Source organism: Octopus bimaculoides, chromosome 10, assembly GCF_046866305.1.
Source record: "Octopus bimaculoides isolate indiv1 chromosome 10, ASM4686630v1, whole genome shotgun sequence".
In the NCBI taxonomy this organism is placed as follows: Eukaryota; Metazoa; Mollusca; class Cephalopoda; order Octopoda; family Octopodidae; genus Octopus; species Octopus bimaculoides.
The window spans coordinates 65,446,743-65,471,706 of NC_142937.1; the positions used below are offsets into that span (position 1 = coordinate 65,446,743).

At 35.2% G+C, this 24,964-nt stretch overlaps 1 protein-coding gene across 1 annotated transcript in view; it reads left to right on the forward strand.

The window, feature by feature from the left end:
- Window positions 1-24,964, forward strand: part of LOC106877714 (dynein axonemal heavy chain 5) — a 435,668-nt gene that overhangs the window by 329,652 nt on the left and 81,052 nt on the right. Inside the window, exons 68-70 of the mRNA XM_089358248.1 lie at window positions 19,631-19,770; window positions 21,825-21,992; window positions 22,340-22,475. Coding sequence (XP_089214374.1) covers window positions 19,631-19,770; window positions 21,825-21,992; window positions 22,340-22,475 — 444 coding nt within the window. The remainder of the gene's footprint in view (window positions 1-19,630; window positions 19,771-21,824; window positions 21,993-22,339; window positions 22,476-24,964) is intronic.

Genomic DNA, 24,964 nt, shown 5'->3' on the forward strand with positions numbered 1-24,964 from the left:
CTATCTGTTTGTTCCTTTCATTTCAGTATGCATACTCTTACCATGTAACATGTTTTAGTTTTAATCCTAAACTACCATTTCCTACTGATGATTCATTCTTGTATACTTTTTAAACCAACTGTACAATCATACACACACGTACACACTAACACACACATATATGTACACACACACATGTGCACAGACACACATCTGTATTAACTTTCTTAATGGTAATGCCTTTCTCTCTATATATATATGCACAAATGTAATTCTTTTCTCGAATAAATAGCATTTCATATTCAAGGCTCCAATGAAGCTATTATTATTCAGGCACCCAACTATGAGTCCACAGCATCCTTTGGCAGAAACAGCTGTAAGCTAATGAAGCTATAACACAATCATTTATTTCATTGTCATTTCATTTTCTTATTACCATATATATATATATATATATATATATATATATATATATATATATATATAAGAAAATAAAAAATAATAATAATAATAAGGCAGAATGCTAAACTGAAAGCATATTTTAATATAGATGTGTATAAGGAGGATTAAAAGGATTTCTAACCGGCTTTCATTGCATGGCAAATTTTCAAGAAGAGGGAAAATGAAAATAATGCTTTTAACAAGAATATTTTAAAATGTATAAAAAAATAAATATACCAATACATTATATTGTCTTTGAGTTTTTAAAGTTCAATGGTAATCCATGTAGATAATTTTTAGAAAGATTAGGATGCATGTAACTAAGAATAGTACTGTGTTTAAAAAACGCTGAGAGTTTGTGTTAAACAGGAAGTGTGTGTAAGGGAAGACAATTCTGTGGGTTTTATACTCTTTAGTTGAAGTTCTGGACTCTTTGTCAACAGGAAGTTTATGTCTGTTCTAAGAGAAACAAGAAGTAAATTTATATGCATTAGTGGTGTGTGTAGTTTTGCATTAGTTAAGAGTTTTTTCGAAGATTTGTGTTGCCTTTTGCATTTAAGGACTTTGTGTGTATTGATGATATCATTCATTTTTGGGTCTGTGGTGAGTAAGGGGAGGTTTTGTTTAATTGTGGTGTATGCTTTGATGTTTTTGGGGTTGTGGGTGGAAATGTATGGAAGTATTTTGGGGTTGAGTGTGTTACTGTGTTGGGTGGTTTTCAGTGTGTTTTTTGTCAAGTTCCTTGGCATGTTTTATTCCAAAGTCTACGAGTGTGGAGGGATATTGGCGTTGTAATAGTGTTTTTGAGGTCTTGTAAGCGTATTTCTCGAGTGGTTGGGTCAGAGACAATGGGGCAAATTCTTTTAGCTAAATTGAAAGGGATATTTATCTTGGTGTGTTTTGGGTGGCATGAGCTGAATAGGAGGTATTGTTGTGAATCTGTAGGTCTGTGGTAGATGTCGGTTGTGATTTGGTTATTAGGTGTTTTTATAATTAAGAGATCAGGAAAAGGGAGATGATGTTTGCTGATTCCAATAGTGAATTGAATGCTGGGATGTATGTTGTTAAGTATGGTTTTGAATTCTAGAAGTTTTTCATAGGATTCCTTCCATATGATGTAACAATCATCCAAGTATCTTTTCCAGTTTTCCATTAAGTAGATGTGGAAAAGGTGTCCAAATTTCTGGCGTGAGATCTCATATAGTGATAATTCAAAAATAAAATAAAAACCCTAAATTCCTTATATTCCCTTTCTATCAATGTAAAGGCAGAATCTCTACACAAGAAAGAATCAACAAGGAGAATCTTTTTATAGAGAAATTCCAAACGCTTCTTAACATACAAACTCCTCGGTGACCATATTCCCTTCTCTCGCCTACCCAATGAAATACATATAAATTTACTTCTTGTTTCTCTTAGAACAGACATAAACTTCCTGTTGACAAAGAGTTCAGAACTTCAACTAAAGAGTATAAAAACCTACAGAATTGTCTTCCCTTACACACACTTCCTGTTTTGACACCATACTTCCTGTTTAACACATAAACTCTCAGCCTTCTTTAAACACAACACCATTCTTAATTACATGCATCCTAATCTTTCTAAAAATTATCAACATGGATTACCATTGAACTTTTAAAACTCAAATACAATATAATGTATTGGTATATTTATTTTTTTATACATTTTTTATATTTTTGTAAAAAACATTATTTTCATTTTCCCTCTTCTTGAAAATTTGCCATGCAATGAAAGCCGGTTAGAAATCCTTTTAATCCACCTTATACACATCTATATTAAAATATGCTTTCAGTTTAGCATTCTGCCTTACTATTATTATTATTATTATTTTTTATTTTCCTATTATTTCTCCACGTACGGTTAATACAACCCCACCATTTACTGACTTAAATATATATATATATATATATATATATATATATATATATACACACACACATATTTGAAGAAAAGCAACAAAAATTCAATAGGTTATAGCAGTACGTACGTTTCGTACACCTTCATTTATTCATGTAGTGAGAACACTACATAAAATGTAGCAATGAAAATGTACTCCTCAGTTGCATAATGGAATTTTATTTTAGAAAGTCATTTTGTAGATGTGTGCAAAAAACAAGAGTAAAAGAAGATAAAATACCATCTTGACTGGGCTGCTATTCAACAGTCTAGTGAATCAAACAAGAATTAAATTTCTATATAATCTAATTGAAGGGGTAGTGGTAATTTCAATTTAGAGGAAGGTAGATTAAGTAGTGATGGACAGCAGGGTAGGGTTAAATCAAGCATGAGGAATAAAAAAAAGAAAAAAATGAAAATGGAAGGACAATACCCTAAGGAGTGGTTAGAGAAAATTTAAGGTAAGGGAATTTAGGTCAAGGTATTAAAGAATTATATCTATTCTACAGTATATTTAGAATAGTACAACAAAACACTAAAGTTAAAGTACTAAATTTAAAACCATGGGGAACATTAATAATTAAATTAGAACAAGACAAACATTTATAGTTAAAATAAAATATACATTAATGTGGGGTAGTAGAAGAGAGATATTATTTATAAGAAAACCATAATATTAATGGCCAAAACCAGAACAAAGAGAAAGGTGGGGAAGAAGAAGGAGGAATAAAGTTAAAAACAGGACTAAATTAAGAGAATTAAAGCTAAGGTTTTCGAAAAAGAAATATGGCAGAAGAGACTCAGAATTACCTAGAGAAATGTAGGAATATTATCAGTGGGTTGGGAAAGGTTAAAATGTATTCTAAATTTATATTTAAAAGTTCTAACTCAAATAAAGTAATTAATAGTCAGAGAAATGAGAGGAATTAAAATAATAAATTATTAGCAAGATCTACTTTTTAAAATATTTAAAGGTGCGAGAGTAACAATATACACATAGAACCCTAAGATCAGATCTATTGTTAATTAGATTAGGATTATCCTTAAGTTTAAAAATTTCATAAATTTCCATAGAGCACAGTCATATCTACTATTTCTATAAGGTTGTGCTCTCCTGACGATTTCCCATTTAAGATTAAAATCGATACCATTTTCCTTCAATTCCCAAATTTTATTAGATAATGATGTGCTATTGGCTTTATGTTTAAGTCTAAATGAGGAAAAAATTTTATCATGTAGGTTTCAGCTCTTTTTGCTTATCACATTATGTTTACAAGGAGGTGCTGAAAGGTTCCTGGCTTTGGGTAAGAGAAAATACAGGAGAATCAGTTAATTATGATTTTATTCAACATACTCCCCTCTCAGATTCACATACTTATTGCAGTGGTCCTTCAGTTTTTCTAAATCCTGTAAAAGAACTTAGAAGGGTGGGCCTCCAGCCAGGCCTTTCATGATACCCTTAAAGCCAGGAACTTTTCAGCATCTGCTCATACACAGAGTCCTGTGCAGTCTGAAGAGAGCTGCAGCATAATATAAAGAATGTAAAGACCACATCATGACCGTGCATGAACTTGTATTCTTCTATTTCATCTGTTAAAGCCTGGTACTTATTATATCAACTCTTTTGCTGAACCACCAAGTTATGAGGACATAAACACACCAGCATCAGTTTTCAAGTAGTGGTGGGGAGACAGCACAGACGCAATGACATACACACACATATATATATATATATATATATATATATATATATATATACAACAGGCTTCTTTTAGTTTCTGTCGAGCAAATTCATTCACAAAGTTTTGGTCAGTTTGAGGCTATAGCAGAAGACACTTGCCCAAGGTGCCATGCAGTGGGCCTAAACCCAGAACCATGTGGTTGGGAAACAATGTACTTATTTGTGGGTAACAAGGCAACTAATGCTTTCATGTGAAGAGATCTTCACAATTGTTCAAGTAGGCCATATGGAAGTGGTGTTGGTACTTATCTCTGTTTTGGATGAAAATAGACTAAGTTACACAAGAGTGAACAGAATTTCGAAATAAATGTGAAGATCATGGGAGGTAACTTTTAAGAATATCTTAAATTGATTCTCTCATCGATCCCAATGTATGAAGGTCCAACAGCTTAGCTGTTAAATTACCCACACAGAGGATTTGTTTTAAGAGGTGAGGCATGTGTATGACCAACCACAATTTTGAGCAATGCTGATAGCAGAAAGTTGGTGCAAATGTTTGGCACAAACTTCCAGAACAACACTCCTCAGGATTTTCTATTTGAGTTCTCCATTTCTTGGGTTAGTTGTCTTCACCAGGAATTACAACCTAACTTGCCCTGTTAAGCTAAATCCACAAACAAGTACCAAACCACAAATTTCTAAGTCCTTGTGCATATATATATATATATATATGTAGAGAATATATTCAGAAAGATCAATGGCCATCTAATTACATGTTATATATATATATATATATATATATATATATATATATAAAACATGTAATTAGATGGCCATTGATCTTTCTGAAAATATTCTCCCTACAAGGTGTCCAGATATCACCATATTCACCAACCAGGCTTGCTGATGTTGCTGGTTTTGTCACTGATGGCCCAACCAGCAGCGCACAAGAGCAACCTGACATACATGTATGTATATATCTATGTATCTGTCTATTTATCTATCTTTCTGTACACCCCCCCCCACACACACACACACGCGCGCGCGCATGCACGCACGCACACACACACACACGCGCGCGCGCATGCACGCACGCACACACACACACACATGAGGCTTGACTGAAAAGTTCATAGGCTGACCAAGATACTCTCATGAAATATGACCAAACAAGGTTTATTTCTCTTTGCAGTCCACACACTTTTTCTGTCAGTGTTTCAGTGCTTGGATCCCATTGATGAAAAAGCTTTCATTTTGTTAGTCAAAAAAGTCACCAACAGCAGATATGATATTATCATCACTGCAATACTGGTTGCTAGCCAAGTGTTTTACCCTGATAAATTCAACTGAACATGCTTGCACCACCATTGATAAAGCTCTAGTGTAATCCCCTAATGAAGCAGTCATGTCAGCATGAATGCCCTTGGTGGCTAAACCTGTTTTCTACAGGTACTTGATAACATTACAAAGCCAATTTTGTTGATTTTCAAGAGAAATCGCTACTAGTTACTTTTGAAGTGTTCTTTGAACAGTCAGATGTCAATTTACCTGGAAAGAAACAATGCAGTTATTAGTAAGATTTCACAGCTCTAACATCACTCCTTTATATTCAGCCTACGAACTTTTCAGCCCACCCTTGTGTGTGTGTGTGTGTACGTACATACATTTATATAAATATATATATATCATGAGAGAGAGAGAGTGAGATATACATACATTAATAATATTGTAACAATTTAGACATTGGTTATATTTTTATATCTTTCTATGGTTTTGTTGATATATATATTTTTGTGAATAAACATTAGAGCTATTTAGTCCTGAAGACACATGGCTTAATGGTTAGGAGATTTGGCTCACAATCACAAAATTGTATGTTCAATTCCTGGCATCACTTTGTGTCTGTGAGCAAGTCTTTATTTCACATTGCTTCAGTCCACCCAGCTGGCAAAAAAAGCATTGTACCTGTATTTCAAAGGGCCATCCTTCTCACATTCTGTGTTTCATAGGATGAACCTCTCTGAAAACCACATTAAGGGTATGCTTGTCTCAGCCACTTACCTGTTAATTTCACAAGCAGGCTGTTCTGTTGATCGGATCAACTGGAACACTTGTCATCATAACTGATGAAGTGCCAGTTAATTATATACTCTCGATTCAGCTTATAAATTTTCCATTCTAGTCAAGTATGTCCATGTCTCATATTCTACTCATAGGACAAACATACATAATTGTACCAAATTTAATATTGACTTAAATGAAAGAGGCAAGCTAGCAGAATCATTAGCATGCCGAGCAAAATGTTTTGCAGTATTTTGTTCATACCTATGTTGAGTTCAAGTTCCACCAAGGTCGGCTTTGCCTTTCATCCTTTCAGGGTTCATAAAATAAGTACCAATTGAACACTGGGGTGTGTGTAATCAACTTAATTCCTTCCTTGTAACTGTAGGCCTTGTGCAAAAATTATTTGAAACTAATATTAACCTAACTGCATATTTAGTACTTCAAGAACTACAATTTGAACTTCCAAGTGAAATTGTCTACACAATGAAGAAACATTCCCACATATTAAAGCCAGCTATTTTAGTCAACTTACAATTTAATCCTAATCTGTTTAAGGTGCATCAGTGTACTGGGCTGACATACAATCAATGTTCTTTGTATTTACCTGTATAAATGTGTAACATTAAAATACAAATAGTAATAAAGCACTGTGGTTAGGAGAAGCAAATGTACTGGTTGACTGAGCATATGGTAAAGCATTCAAACATTCCTATTTTCCATGGCTCAGTTCACCTGATTGATAACAGATTATGTTCCTATTTCACAGTTTGGTGGTGGGTTGTAGGAAATGTGATGTATAGAGTTGTAAATATAAAGGCGTGAGCAAAAATCATCACCCTCCCATTGTAGGATTGCAAAAACTGGATGTAAAACATAATGAATTTGTCTTAATACATGAGTGAAATCTGGTAAAGGTTGAATAAAACTGAATAAATCGGTAATGTTTATATCTCATAATTAATAGCTTAAACATAGTTTGTGTGTCCCATTAGATATTCATCTGAATTCAATGCCTTTTATCTTTGTTCATATACTCTGATAAACATAAATAATTCATCAGGCTGTGGTTGAATGTATGCACATGCATACATGTGCATGATGCATGCATATATGAACATGAATACTTCTTTTATAGATGTAACACATACATTCGTTTTGTTGTCTTTTTTTCGGAAATTTTAAGCTTAAATATTTTATCACATACTTTTTTCTTTTATTCTTTTAATGGTCACAGTTTTAGGGCTGCAGCCATGTGGAAGCACCACCTTAATTTATTTTCTATCAGTTTTCTTGTCACTTAATGGCTGGAAGTTGAGCTATGATTGAGTTTGTAGCAGCTGATCTTGCTCAAGCGTATCCCTGAATGATTGGCTTGTCCAGTATCACCGTTAGGAGTTTATCCAATATGTTTTTTAATGCTTCAGTAGAGGTCCCTTTTATATTTTTGATTTCTTTAGGTAGGTAGGTGAACAATTGAGGACCTCTAAATATCAGACTGGTACAATAGAAATATTTTTGCTCGTGATTTTGAAGCTAGTATATTTGGAAGCTGGCATTGTCTACCAATTCGTGCATTAAAATTCTCTCTAATGCCAAAGTTTGGAACATGCCCATGCTAAAAGCTGGATTTGTAAACTATCATTGAGTGAATTTGTACTTTTTAGAAATCATTAAATGTTAAAATATATGAAATGTTATCTTCATTAATGATATTTACAATATGACTCAGTTTTGTAATGCATACTTTATACTTGACACAAAAGTAGAACAACTTGTGAGTAATTTCAAAAATACATTAAATAAGTTCTGTTGAGATTTAACAAAAACAACAGAAGGAATATCGTAGGATATTAGAAGCCTTTGCACACCAAAAAATAAAAATATAATAATAATAATAATAATAATAATAATAATATTCCTTGGCCATTTTTTCAATCAAACAATATATCATGAATCAAAAGACATTCCTAGGGATTTAATGTCAGATTTAGCATTAAAGTTAGAATATACTCTCTCTTAGACCTGGAAGATTGTGTGGTTAGTGACCTTGAGTAGAATTTTTCTTATAAAGCAAACTGTGGCAAATTTTATTATAAATTATTTTGGACTCCGTCAACATTCAACAACAGACATACTTTTGTGAGGAATCTATGTCAAAGTCTGAAATGTTGAAGATCATTATCATCATCATTTAATGCTCATTGTCCATGCTGGCATGGGTTGGACAGTTTGGCTAGAGCTAGCAAGCAGGACCAGGTTCCAGTCTGTTTTGGTTTGGTTTCTATGGCTGGATGCCCTTCCTGACACCAACCACTTTACAGAGTAATTTCTAGATGGCAAGTAATCATGGTCATCGTTTTTAAGGTATGCCTTGCTTTCACTCACTGAACTTTGAACTACATTTGTGGATTCCAATGTAGGCTGATGATGGGCTCCGAGAACCTGAAATACAGGTCATAACAAAAATCAGTGCTGGCTATAATTTCTATAGAGTATCTGTAGAGATAACCTTAACAAGTGATGTAAAGTGTACTGCTAATGCAGTAGAACATAGTATTGACTTTTGAAAACATTTGATATACTTCATATTATATTATGGTCGCATAACGAAATACTGCATACCTACAAGTTATTAATACTTTCAATGTTGACTTAACAACAAAGTTGGAAGAACATTCACTTACATATTTGATAAACTCAAAAACTGTTGTCTCTTCAGTGCAATAAGTGTGTGTATACTGGTATACATGGGAGTATGTGTACATTGGTGTAAACGTGAAGCAAGTAAAAGCTTTACAAAGCTGCTATCATATGTATATAGATTTTGTGTTATGCTTAGAAATGAATTTTCTGTTCCAGGTCCAGTAGAACAAACCCTTCCAAATCCTTGTTAGAATATCCGTGTAAGCGAAGTAAGGAATGGTTAGTTGGTAATGGCTTAGAATCATATGAAATACTATAATAAAGTCAAATCAAATATTGATATTTTGCATCCAAAATATCAATATTTGGTCTGACTTTATTATTACATTTATATAGTCATACAGACACACATGTACACACAAATATGAAGTGCTCATGTTGTTAAGAAGTACTACGCATCTATTTTTAGAGGTTTAAGTTGTAAGTAAAATTTCCAAAACTACTTCACCTGGCAGGTCTGCTAGCGTTCTATGGCTTGCTTGAAATTAACGATACATGCTGTAAAATGTAATTAACCAGACATTTAATGGGAAGCAAGGAGATTGAAGAAATGGTTCATCACAACCATCTATAATTCATGTTATCGTCTACCAGTGGGCTTAATGTCTACCACTGCCATCACAAATGGTATTGTCCAGTGCAGGAAACTAATTCATTGTTCTTATAAAAGCTGGTTAGTCAATTTATTCTTGCAGTTGATTGCAATAAAAGAGGTGGTGGAGGAAGTGGGATAGAAAAGGTTGAAAGAATTGAAATTATGACTTTTCTTCTCTAAAGTAATTCAGAATCAGAGAATTAGTGCCAATAATGAGATGTCTTTAATTAGATTTTTATGGTAACTTATTGAGAGAATCATTCTAAATGTGAGACAATGGTTCTTTTGTCCACAGTTTTGCCAATTAGTTAGATAGGAAGAGGAACCTTCTGTCCAGAGTTGAAAGCTGTTCAGGTTTCTGACCAATTTAGATGTACTTTTTGAGGGGACACTATGTTTGTTTTCTTTATTTACTTAATATCTTTACATAAGAAACCCATACACACATGGCAAGTCTTATTTTGTTTACTTGACACTCCAGTTAAAATTTCACAACTATATATCAAACCATTTAGTTTCTTTATTTCCTTTGTAGTAAATAAAGAAAAAAAAGCCATCGTCATCATTGTCATCTTCATCATTGCCTTCATCTTTATTGTTGTTGTTGTCATCATTGTCGTCTTCATCATCATCATTGTCCTCATCATTGTTACCATTATCACCCCCCCTCCCCATCATCCTCATTATCATGACCATCTTCTTCGTCTTAGGCTTTCATAAGATGAAGACATCTTTTTGATTCTCCCTGTACAACATATTTTATTCAAGCATTAACAAATGAAATTTTCTTTGGAAATTTTGTAAAAAAAAGTTATAATCTCCTAAGGAGGGACTGCTTCTGATGCCTGAGATAGACAAAAGCAAGAAAGCAAAAAAAAGGATTCACAATCATCTAAAAATTTATTTACACATGTTACATTTTCACATCCAAAACATCTGTCATACATAAAGATGTCATGATATAACATTGCATTGGCTAAAAAAAACAACACAAAAACCAAAACCGACAACTAAATGTACAAGAGGAAGAAGAAAATGAACAGTTTAGAGAACAATAAATCGAAGAAAATGTCCGAAAGGGACATTTTCTTGAAGGGTAATTTGGGGTGGTGAGAATAACTAAGATTGGGTGAATGGGATAGACTTGACTGTAGCAAACGATGGAGAGAAATATAGAATATATATATATATATATATATATATGTGTGTGTGTGTATGTGTGTGTGTGTGTGTGTGTGTTTTTGTCTATACATATATACACACATACATACATAGCCCAAAGAGGCAAGCCCCGTTCTATGCTCAGGTCAAGGCATAGAATGCAACCCCCAATATCAGCAGTGGGGCCTGACAGCATATATATATATATAGGCACTGGCATGGACGTGTGATAAGAAGTTTGTTTCCCAACCATATTCAATCCCATTGCATGGTATCTTGGATGAGTGTCTTTTACTATAACCTCAAGCTAACTTTGGTCAGCTTGAGGCTATAGTATAAGACACTTATATGATTATCCTATGAGTAAAATGTGAGACATGGACATACTTGACTAGAATGGAAATTTTATTAGCTGAATCAAGAGTATATAATTAACTGGCACTCTGTCAGTTATGATAAGTGTTCCAGTTGATCCGATCAACAGAACAGCCTGCTTGTGAAATTAACAGGTAAGTGGCTGAGACAAGCATACCCTTAATGTAGTTTTCAGAGAGATTCATTCTATGGGACACAGAATGTGACAAGGATGGCCTATGAACTTTTCAGCCCACCCTTGTGAGTGTGTGTGTGTGTGTGTGTATCTGTGTGTGTGTTTGTGTGTGTGTGTGTTTGTGTCTGTGTTGGTACCCCACTATCCTTTGACAACCGGTGTTGGTTTGTTTACATCCCTATAATTTAATGATTTGGCAAAAGAAATCAAGAGAATAAGTATTAGGCTTAAAAACAAGTTACTGGGTAGATTTGGAACTTTTTTAAGGCAGTGCCCCAGGATGACTGAAACAAGTAAAAGATAATAAAAGATAAAAGATGTGTGAGAGTCTTTGTGTATATATATATATATATATATATATGTTTAGTAGAAAGTGGGTTATACATCTTTAGATTGTATACCTGACTTTCTACTAAAAAATTAATGAAATAGACGGAACGCTGAACTCCAGACTAAACAACTTAAACATTTATTTACTTGGTAAAACATACATATCTTTAGTTATACATCTTTAGAGGTGAGAATAACGAGCTGTCGAGTATAAGACCGAAAGATGTAGGGACAGCTTTTAAACACACGTCCATGCTCAATCGCTGGCCAGCGTGAAAGAGAATGAATTGAGCGGGAAACGCTTGCTTGTTTTATTCTACGCATGCGCAGGCGTTACTACATATGTATATAACATACACACACACCTACATATATATGAACACGGTCATCACACACTTATGCACACACACAAACGTGAATAAATATACTCAGCTTTTGCTGGGTACAATAATGTGAATGCTGAACGGTTAAAGATGAGCAGTGTTAAAAACACAGTATACATCAAAGCTAAGTGAAACAAAATCGCCGCAAAAGTGAACAAAACCTCTCAACTGATACCAATATTTCACAGCTATTTCTGTTCATTCATGTCATGTACTCCTCCATTTCTGAAAGGAATTGCAACAGCCAGCCAGGAGTATGTATACAAATAGTGTGAAATCTATTTGCTGATGTGCTTCTAACACAAAGCAGAATTTTGCTTTACTTGCACAACATGAGACTGATTTGTCAAGACTTATTCACTTCAAGGCAACAAATAGTTACAAGATATTCGCTGCAAATCCATATGTCTTTAAAAGTATTTTAAAGTTCACAAGACATTTTCCTCCAGTTAATGTATAGAAGATATTGTTCACCTTTAGATAAAGTTTACAATATATTTTTCTTTAGACTTGGCAACATAAATGAGTAACATGCCCTTCGTAAATTGTGTAAACTATTTCACACCACATAATAGAGATATTTGGCTACAAGAGACAATAATCTGCAAAGGAATAAACTCACCCAAACTAATATGAACTTGCCATACTCTACATAAAGATGGAGTGAACACAAGAGATTCAATAACTTGTTAAAGGCTGGAGGTCGTTCTCATTGCATTTCATTTAGTTTTACTCAGTGATGCCATCCATCTATCTAATTCTCTCGCACCACAACTTCTTACCCAGCCATAATTCATTTATGTATTTATTTATAAATGTAGTCAAGCACAAACACTAATGCACAGATGTGGTCACAATTATACAAATATGCACTCATAGTATCTGCTGAAGAACAAAGACACGCCATCACACATGTATACACATTCATGCATCTAGATATATAAACATTCATGCATACACACACATATGTATGTATGTATGTATGCGTGTATGTATATACACATACATGCACATATATATACATATGTATGTATATACATATATATATATATATATGTATGCATGTATATACACATATATGCATATATATATATCTGTATGTATGCATATGTGTATGTCTGTATGTTTGTATTTATGGATGTATGTATGTATATATGTATGTATGTATATGCATATATGTTTATGTATGTATATATATAAATATGTATATATGTATGTAATTCTATATATGAATGTATGTATATATATACACACACACACACACACATTCATATGGGTGGAGAGAGAGAGAGAGAGAGAGAGAGAGAGAGAGAGAGAGAGAGAGAGAGAGAGAGAACTTCACCCAGATTTCAAAATCAGTTTTGAATGGTTGATCATGCTTACATTTTCTTGTCATTTATATTTCTTTACAATTTAATCAGTTTAATCAAGGATTTGATTTTCATTTCTCATCCGTCTCCATTTCTAATTCCTAGTCCCAATGTCTGAGTTATATCATATATTCCTTTATTTGTGTGTAACAAGGATGTGGGTATAAAGTTTTGTGTTTATGTGTGTATATATAGGCATACAAACACGCACAAATAGGCATGTAGTTACAGATATGCTATATATGTGCATGTGTGTGTACATGTGTATGTATGTATACACATGCCAAATATTATACACACGCATAAATTATATATTATATATACACATACACACACACACATATATAAACACAAGAAGTATATATACACACATATAAACACATGAAGTATACATAATATATACATATATATATATATATATATATATATATGCAAGAGTGGCTGTGTGGTAAGAAGCTTGCTTACGAACAACATGGGTCCTGGTTCAGCCCCACTGCATGGTACCTTGGACAAGTGTTGTGTACCATAACCTCGGGCCGACCAAAGCCTTGTGAGTGGGTTTGGTAGATAGAAACTGAAAGAAGCCCCTTGTATATATATATGTATGTATTTGTGTGTCTGTGATTATCTCCCCTACAATCGCTTAACAACTGATGTTGGCATGTCACATCCCCATAACTTAGTGGTTCAGCAAAAGAAACCAATAGAGTAAGTACTAGGCTTACAAAGAATAAGTCCTGGGGTCGATTTGTTCAACTAAAGGCAGTGCTCCAGCATGGCCGCAATCAAATGACAAATAAATAAAAGAATAACAAAAAACTAAAAGTAGTTGATAGCTTCCATTGCCTAGGGGACCAAGTCAGTAGCAGGGGTGGATGCTCTGAAAGTGTAGCTGCTAGAATAAGAATAGCCTGGGCAAAGTTCAGAGAGCTCTTACCTCTGCTGGTGACAAAGGCCTCTCGCTCAGAGTAAAAGTTAGACTGCATGATGCATGTTTACAAACAGCCATGCTACATGGCAGTGAAACATGGGCCATGGCTGCTGAGGATATGTGTAAGCTTGCAAGGAATGAAACCAGTATGCTCCGCTGGATGTGTAATGTCCGTGTGCATACACGATTGAGTGTAAGTACCCTGAAAGAAAAGTTGGATTTAAGAAGCATCAGATGTTGTGTGCAAGAGAGATGACTGTGCTGGTATGGTCATGTGTTGCGAATGAATGAGGACAGCTATGTGAAAAAGTGTCACACCCAAGCAGTTGAGGAAACCTGTGGAAGAGATAGACCCAGGAAAACCTGGGATGAGATGGTGAAGCATAACCTTCGAACATTGGGCCTCACCGAGGCAATGACTAGTGACCAAGACCTTTGGAGATATACTGTGCTTGAGAAGACTCAACAAGCCAAGTGAGACCATAGCCCGTGGCCTATGCCAGTGGGTGTAACCAGCCCACTTATGAGTACTCCTCATACACTGGACAATAAACTTTGCTTGCAAAGACCTATTGATGTAAGTGAAATCAAAATCGCTGACGTGGCCAATGACAGTACTGCCTGATTGGCACTCATGTCAGTAGAGCGTTAAAAGCACATCCGAACATGGGGTGTAACCAGCCCGCTTATGTGTACCCCTCATTCATTGGACAATAAACTTTGCTTGCAAAGACCTATTGAGACAAGGAAATCAAATCAAAATCGCTGACGTGGCTGATGACAGTACCTCCTGGTTGGCACTCATGCCAGTAGAACATTAAAAGCACATCCGAGTGTCATCGTTGTCAGGGCTCTGGATTGGCTCGAGCATGGTCATTGCCAATGCCGCTGGACAGGCTTCCATGCAGGTAGCACATAAAAAAACCCTTTTGAGCATGGTCATTGCCAGAACCACCCAACTGGCCCTTGTGCCAGTGGCACGTAAAAGCACCCACTACACTCTCAGAATGGTTGGTGTTAGGAAAGGCATCCAGCTGTAGAAACTTTGCCAGATCAGATAGAGCCTGTTGTAGCCTTCTGGCTCACCAGTTCTTAATCAAACCATCCAACCCATGCTAGCATGGAAAGCAGTCATTAAACGACGACGATGATGGTGATGATGATGATGATGATATATATATATATATATATATATATATATATATATATATACATACACGAGGTGTGATTGGTAAATTCTCACCATTTTCTATTTCTAATTTCGTGCATGCGCATTGTTTTTGATTTTGTCAACTAATTAGTATAGTAGGCTTAGTTGGACACCCTCTGTATGGAAAGCAGCACCATGACACAATTCAGTCTACCAGAAATTTCGAAATGACATGTTATACCTCTTGGAATTTGCACCGGAAGCTCTAATACAAACATTTCAGAGTAGTTGGGTCTCAATCTGAGGACATGTACCAAGCGTGATAAAGATCAAGCATCCAGTCAACATCATGGTGTTTGGAGTGATCACTAGTGATGGAGACATTATGCCTCCATTCATCTTCCCACACAGCCTCATACTCAACACAGAGGCCTACATCAAGTGTCTGGTTGAGGTAGTGCTGCCATGGGTCAAGAGGGTGGCTGCTGGAAGGCTCTATGTCTGGTAACAAGAGAACCTAGTTATAGCTCTCAGACAATTTTCGTGACCACACTACCCCTAACATCTATCCACCTTGCACCCCAGACTTCAACCCTCTTCATTATTATGTGTGGAGCACAGTTGAGTGAAAGACCAACAAAACTCCTTGTAACACCAAAGATGAACTGAAGGCAAGGGTTATGGCAGCATTCACCAACTTAAACAAGAAGAGTTGCATGGAATTCCAAAGTCGTCTGGAAGCTGTGGTTGAAGCCAATGGTGATTTTATTGAATAAATTTACTTTTTAGTATTTCAAGATATTTTTATGCAATTTTGATAAAAATATCTGTTAAAATGGGATGTCAGTGTTATTTTCATTTTTGCATAATTTAGACGACAATTTATTCAGTGCACCCTGTATTTGTATGGTTTATCATAGGTCACTAAACCAGCTCTCCTAACCAAGCAAATGTGCTGAGGAGGGTTGATAGAAATGCAGCAGGAGAAAAAACATTTCCTGTCAAAAAGACACATGAAACTATTATAGGGTCAACAATTATCTACGACCACATTACCCCTAACATTTGGCCACCTAACTCCCCAGACTGCAACCCACTTCATTATTGTGTGTGGGGCACAGTTGAGCGAAAGACCAACAAAACTCCTTGTAACACCAAAGATGAACTGAAGAGGATTACGGTAGCATTCACCAACTTAAACAAGGAAACCGTCCAGAAGAGATGCAGGAGATTCCAAAGTCATCTGGAGGCCATGGTTGGAGTCACTGGTGATTTTATTGAATAAATTTACACTTTAGTATTTCAAAATATTTTTATGTAATTTTGGTAAATATATCTGTTAAAATGAGATGTCTGTGTTATTTTCATTTTTGTGTAATTTAGGCGACAGTTTATTCACTGCACCCTGTATATATGCATACATATATGTATGTTCATACACATATATACATACACATAACTAAATACATGCATACATATACAGATTATGTGTGTATTGTATATACACATATACATACATATATATATATACACACATGAAATATATATATATATACACACACACACACACACACACACATATATATATATATACATTATTGTCTAATTTTTCCTTTTTACATTTTGTGTTTACAAATATATGTATGTTTCTGATCTGTCTGTCTATCTATCTATCTATCTAACCATCTATTCATCTATCAGTCTTACTCTCTCTCTCTCTCTCTCTCTCTCGTTATATATATATATATATATATATATATATATATTATAATTTTCAGAGTTGCATACATGGTTATAGGTTGCCATATTTACATATAGCATTTCAGTTTTCTTTTTTATTTTTAATTTCAAACTGTTTTATAAAAACAACAAAATCATAACTTTAGCTTTAGAAAATTTTATTAAATAAAAATGAAAATTTCCAATTTGTATTTTTATTTTTTGTTGTGTGTGTGTGTGTGTGTGTGTGTGTGTATGTGTGTTTTATAAATTTCTGACCTAAATTAAGCAAGCTTAATGATGAATTGAAAACATAACAATTTTGTATAAAATAAACAGAGAAGAATTGTTGAATTGTCAGAATTTTCTCTGTAACGAATGCTATGTTGCGATAATTGTTATAAAATTTCAACTTTGTTAAATAAATGTACATACATACATGCAATTTATTCAATATAGATAAAAGAACTGAAAAATGAATATTTTGTTTTTACTTCTGCTTAAGCTGATCCAGACCTCATGTCTCTACTTTAGTTAGAAGCTATTTTCTCAGATGATTCATTGTTATCAGTATATAAAAGTCAAGTACATATGCTGGCTGCACTCTCTTCTCAAAATAAACGAATCTTAGAATTGTGAGGAAACACTTTGTTACCAAAAAGGACAAACTGTGTGGGCTTTCTTTTTTGTTGTTACGCATGCTTTTATACAGTGCTAGAATATTTTCAAAGAGTGTTTTTGCTTTACTTTTTCCTACATTGTACACTTCCCATCGTGTGCATTGTACACCTCCTGTAGTGAAGGCACATGGCTTGGTGGTTAGAATGTTGGGCTCACAATCATGAGGTAGTAGGTTCAATTCCTGGACTGGGCTGTGTTGTGTCTTTGAGCAAGACACTTCATTTCACGTTGTTCCTGTTCACTCAGCTGTAGAAATGAGTTGTGACATCACTGATGCCAAATTGTATCAGCCTTTTCCTTTCCCTTGGATAACATCGGTGGCATGAAGTGGAGTCAACTGCTGGTCTTCCATAAACAACCTTGCCCAGACTTGTGCCTCAGAGGGGAACTTTTAAAGTGCAATCCCATGGTTATTCATGGCCACAGGGAATCTTTACCCTTACACTTCTCGCTCTCAATGAATCTCAATATATATCTTTCTCAACCTTTATTCTTCAACCTACATATAAGTGCAGGTGTGGCTGCATGGTAAGAGTCTTGTTTCCCAACCACATGGTTTTAGGTTCAGTCCCATTGTGTGGAACCTTGTGTGGCACATTGTATGACAAGTGTCTTCTACTATAGCCTCAGCCTGACCAAAGCCTTGTGAGTGGATTTGGTAAACAGAAACTGAAAGAAGTCTGTTGAATATGTATACATGTGCGTGTATTAGCTTATGTGTGTATGTGTGTGTGCATGAGTGTGTGTGCATGCATGTGCGTTCGTGTGTGTGTGTGTGTGTGTTTGTATATAGGGTGATATAATCAACTAAACTGATCCACTGCACTAGATGTGTAGCTTTTGTTCATTCAAACTGAACACCATTGAATAGCTTACATTTCTGCTTACTAATTGCTTTATATAAAAATCAACTAGTCTACATGCTTGTCCAATAAACAAGAAAAAAGATTGATTCTTTTTCTACTCTATGCACAAGGTCCAAAATTTTGGGGGAGGGGGCCAGTCGATTAGATCAACCCCAGTACACAACTGGTACTTAATTTATCAACCCTAAAAGAATGACAGGCAAAGTCAACGTTAGCGGAATTTGAACTCAGAATATAGAGTCAAACGAAATACTGCTAAACATTTCACCCGATATGCTAACGTTTCTGCCAGTTTGCGTATATGTGAACATGTGGATGTGCGGGTGTATATAGAACAGAGAGAGAGAGAGAGGGATGGAAAGAATAATTATGAATTTTTCTTGTTAATGCAAGAATCCATTAAAAAAGTATAAGAACACTTTCAAAGAAATGAAGTTGCTTAATATGTGCATGACACTGTGTGCAATTTTTACCAAAGATCTTGTGTCATCACACGTTTGTCTAAAAAAGGCATGATGACATAAATCTTCAAATAGCAATGTTCACACTTCACTTACTTATATATAGACATTTGTTCATACACACACACACACACACATTCACAAATATATGCACACACAGATACATATGTATGTGTGTGTATATATATATATATATATATATATATATATATATATACATACATACATACATACAATAGATAGATACATACATACACACAAGCATATGGAAGTATATATATGCACACACACACACACATATATAGATATAGATATGTATGTAAATATACAAGTATATATATATATATATATATATATATATATATTTATATATTTATATATGGATATGTGTGTGTATATATATGTGTGTATACACACATGCATATGTGTGTGTGTATATATATATATATATATATGAATGTATGTATGTGTGTATGTATGTATGTAGTAAAAGAAAGGAAGTAATAATGATTAGATAAAAAAAAATGCGAAGCAGAAAGGCCAATTTTCAGTTGCAGAAAAAGTTAATAATGCTTCCAAATTTTAAGTGAAATATAACATGTATTTGAAGTTGTTACCAAACTGTTACAACATAATTGCTATCTGTAGGAGGGGCAGCACTTGATTTGAACACTGTTGAACCTAAACCCAAGAAATGGATTTCTGATATGACCTGGCTCAATCTAGTAGAGCTGAAGAAATTGCCACAGTTTAATTTAATTCTCTCACAAGTCAATGGAAATGACAAGGTAATAAATTATTTTTTTCCTTTTCTGTTGAGATAGGAGTGGGGGTAGTGGGCTAAGAGCTTTCTGATGCAATATTTTTGGTCTTTTGGTTATGAATAACAATCAATGAGCATTTCTGTGGTATTTGCTTATGAGTTCAAACCCTCCTAATGTCTGCTTTACTCTTCATCCTACTGGAACTGATAAAATAAATAAGTGCTTGTCAAATGCTTTGACTGGCTTAATTGACATTCCAACCCTAGTTTATCGCTCTTTGCTTATGAATTTGAAAACTCAGTTAATATGTAATTGGTCAACATTTTGTTAACTGTCACTGAACTATAACTTGTGGCCTTAGAGATAAATCACTTGGTCTCTCTCTAAACAGGTACCACAGAGTAGCAGCAAAGTTACCCACTGTAAGCAGTGGTAATATTTTAAAAGTGGTAACTGTTTCCTTTACACAAAACACTACAGGACGAAGGAAGATGTCCAGTGACCCACAGATTTCTGCAAAAACTTATGACACAAGAAGTTATGTGTTGTATAGTACCATAGTGTATAGTACATTGGAAGGACATATCTTCTATAAATGGCTTAGTCAGAAGAGACAGTGCACTTCTGATTACCTTTTCTTGGAGGCTTCTAAGATTTGTAAGAGGATTAATGGGGTAACTGTCACTCATGGATAGTATCAGATTGAAAACCTTAACCAAATGCTTGCAATAGAGTGGACTCTACTAAAGGTACCCAAGGCTTAAGTGGTGCATTCATCCAGCTGATGGGTTAAGTCTACCATCCAAGAACAAATCCATTCATCAAATGGGCTTCTGTACATTTTCTGCCTAATCTATAGGCTGTGTGATAAGAAACTTGCTCCTCAACTACATGGTAGTGGGTTCAGTTCTATTGCATGGCACCTTATGGAAGTGTCTTCTACTGTAGCCTCAGAGCAACCAAAGCTTTGTGAATGGATTCAGTATACTGAAACTGAAAGAAGCCCATTGTTTGTGAGTGTGTGCCTGCATTTGTCCCCCAAACACCACTTGGTGTGTTTATGTCCTTGTACCTTTGAGGTTCAGCAAAAGAGATCAATAGAATAAGTACCAGTCTTAAAAAATAGTTTGTCTAAAATTTCTTCAAGGCAGTGCCCCAGCATGGCCACTGTCTAGTAACTGAAACAAGTACAAGATAAAAGATAAAAGGTCCAACTTCTATCAAAAGGCTTCAGTTGATCTGAAGATGTGATACAGTGGTTTGAAACATAGAACCACATGACTATGCCATCTATGTCTATGCCGTGTCTCAATGGAATTAATGAATTAAAGAATCTGTTCAAAAATGATAAGAATTGGTAGATGTGATGTCTTCAGTAGCATTAATCCAATGTATGCATCTATTTGGGTAGTACACACTCTACCACAAGTACATCTCCCAGAAAAAACATGATACTTGTTATTATAGTGAGGTAAACTGATGCACATTAAATTATAAGTATGTCTCTCCCTTTATATGCCATACTTACAGCTGTTGGTGATTATAGACTTCCATACAAAAGTCTGAAAATTCATGCATTTTCTTGGGAAAGATACAAAAATAACTTCAGATCTTCTGCTGGCTTAATGACAGTTTGCTCTGTAAGTCTCCTTCTCCCTCTCCAACTTAACCTTGAGACCTATATAGCCCATAGGAGAGAGACTTAGGTATTCCTTACAAAGAGGGACTGGTTAGCATGATATTAGAGGATGTCCACACATCAGCTTATGTGACACATATCTAAGAGGCCAGCCTTCATCTGAGTCCTTGTGTGCCTTAGTCATAGGACCACCTTCAGCAATTTGACCCATAACTGGGGACCTTGCTAAGTATTGTCACTCCAGACCAGAATAGACTGAGTAGCTGTAGGGACTAGGGGCTATGCCCATACTTTTAAATTCCTGAGCTGTAGCCTCACCATTGAATGCAGTTTAATGTCTTTTCCATAAAAATTGTGGATATTTCCTGGAAATACATATACAGATACATCATTGTTATAGCTTACTTTTGAAAAAAAACATCTTTGTTTTATTTTTAAGGCATGGAAATCATGGTTTGATGAAGAGATCCCTGAAGAAGCACCTATACCTGATGGCTACAATAATACTCTCAGCTCTTGGCACAAACTGTTATTGGTAAGAGCATGGTGCCCTGACAGAGCCATACCAATGGCTCGAATCTATGTAGCTGAAGCCATGGGATCACAGGTAAAAATATCATTTCAAGGATCATTTTCTTTTCTTAAACAGATTGCTATTGAGAAGAATTTCTTTTACTACTAATTTTTTTCTCTTCTTTTTAAATTTTTCATAATTGCCTTTGAGTAAAAACATATTTATGCATGGTTTTGTGTCATAGACCCACAATAAGTAAAAGCTTAAGAAAATATTGAAGGAAACAGCAGATTTGGAATTACTATTTTAAGAAAATAGTAGCCTAACATGGCCACTTGGTTATTTAGTTGATTAGTACCAGAATTGTACATCAACCTTTCTTACCGTCATCAATGAGCAGACTAATTATTTTTGCATTAATTTGTTTTATTTCCTTGTAGTATGCTGAAGGGGTCATTCTTAACCTTGAGACAATGAGTGAAGAATCTGACTGCCATTGTCCAATGATATGTTTCCTATCAATGGGATCAGACCCAACCGAAAACATCATGAGACTTGCAAAAAAAAGAAACATTAGTATGTATGATTTTTTTTTTTGTTTTTCATCTAGAATGCTAGAGATAAAAATTAAAATATTGATAGGAATGTGGTACTGGTAGTAGTAGTTGTTGGTGGTGGTGGCGGTGGTGGCGGCGGCGGCGTGGGGGTGTTGTTGTTGTTGTTGTTTGACAAAGCAACTTCACTGAGGAATATAACTTTCAGCTGTCCACAGCCAATGGACTAAAGTAACAATCTTCATTTAGATTTTGAGAACTGTGCTGACGTTTTGTGCAGTTCCAAGCAACATTATTTTCTGTAGGTGCCCTAACTTCACATCTAATCCTATCTTTTCAATCCATTTTCTGAGCTTCATACTTATAGTTCCTGCAGCTCCAACAACAACTACAACACTCACCTTCTAGATTGACCTCAGTCTGTTTATCTCTGACTTCAGCTCATCATATGTGACCTGCTTCACTTCTCTTTATGATACACTTTCATCATCCGAACATGCAATATCAGAGATTAAACAAATCCTTTCCTCTTCATTTACAATCACTCTATCCTGCTTTTGATAGTCAATTTGATGGTTACAGCGGATCATTACATGCCATAGTATATTTACCTAAACATTTTCAATTACTCCTTCTGGGGTATACTGAAACCACATCTTTACTCTGTTCAATCCATACATGCCACCAAACTCACACCGAATCATTCTTCTGATATTATCATGTCTTCTCTTGAATTCTTTTTGTGCCAACTTCTCGCATTCATCTATGATATGCCATAGAGCTTCCCCTTTATCACTGTAAACCTTGCACTTTTCTCTTTCTGTTCTATTGTCAATCCTGCACTCAGTATAGTTTATCCTGAGTGCTTGTACCTGCACAGCACAGATCTACAATTCTGTTTCTGGCTTCTTAAGCCAGTGTCACCTTCCATCAGCATTTGCATTCCTCCATGCCTCTCTCTCTCTCAAACTACCAGTTTACTTTTCTTTATTCCATTTCTTTTCATCTTCCTTACTTGTTTTTCTTTGTACTAACATCTTCCTACGAGTATCAGTCCTGACTGTAACAGGTATTCTCACCTGAGCCAGCAAAGGTTGCATAACATTCTTGATATGCCACCATGAGTTATTTTCTTCTGAGCATATGCAATTTTCATGGCTGATTAGCCCTCGCCCACCTTTGTTCCTGGTTAGACACAGCTTGTCAATATTGCTCCATGCATTGGGAGTAATTTTCTCCATTTTTGCTGCAGCCTCTGCAGTAGCTCTTTCTTCCAATTGATATTATGTGCAACATACCTCAATAATGCAATCAGCTATGTATTGATTGCTTGAAACTTATTTCTTTCATCCAGTTTCAACTGTAGAACTAATCTAAGTCTTTGGAGATATTTTTGCATAAAGCTTTTCTTCATTTCTTTTTCCATCACTTCATTCATGCCCAAGTATTTATACCCAGTATTATCATCAATCCTTTCCATGAATGCCACAGATGGTAGTTCAGTATTTCCAAGAATATTACTCCACATTTTTTTAGACCAAATTCCATTTTGATGTCCTCACTAAAGCAACGAACAATGTTCAGTAAAAAAGTGACTTAAGATTCATTCTTACCATACAGCTTGAGATCATCCATAAATAATAGATAGTTGATCTTTTGTAGTTTTCCTTTAAACTCATATCCAGATGTTATTTTACTGAATTTTATGAGTTTTCTGTTCAACAGATAGAATTATCATCAAGACATGTATACATTTCATCAATGATTATTCCAGTGAGCAGCTTCCTCATTAGTGTGACACATGATGTAGGTCTGTGACCATCCACAGTATTCCCTTATGAAGTATCCTTCAAACACAATACTGTTTGTCCAGCTGTTATCCACTTGGGAATCTCTCCATTTCTGTTGAGCAGTTCATTGTTCTGCTATTCCTTTATGGAATCCTGTCGTAATACCCATGAATACCATCAGGCCCAGCTACTTTCCAATTCCTCATCTTTCTACTTAGTTGTCTTACATTTTCTTTCACAATTCTAATTTCTTCTTGTTGGGCACAAGAAACAGACTCTGCCAAATTTTGGAACTGCTCAACCTCAGCATCATTCTACTCTTCCTTACTCCACATCACATTCCAAAGTCAACCACTTTCTTTCGCTTCTGGTATTACTCTTTCATCTTTTATCTTTTACTATTTTCTAGTCATTAGACTATGGTCATGCTGGGGCACAACCTTGAATTTTTAATCAAGTGTATTGACTCCAGGAGTTATTCTATCAGTCTCTTTTGCTAAACTGGTAAGTTACAAAGATGTAAACACACTAACACCAGTTGCCAAGCAGTGGGAGTGGAGTGGTGAGGAACAAACACAGACAGAAAGACACATACACATAGATATTATTATATATATATATATATTAGGAAGGGCATCCAGCTGTAGAAACTCTGCCAAATTAGATTGGAGCCTGGTGTTGCCATCCGGTTTCACCAGTCCTCAGTCAAATCGTCCAACCC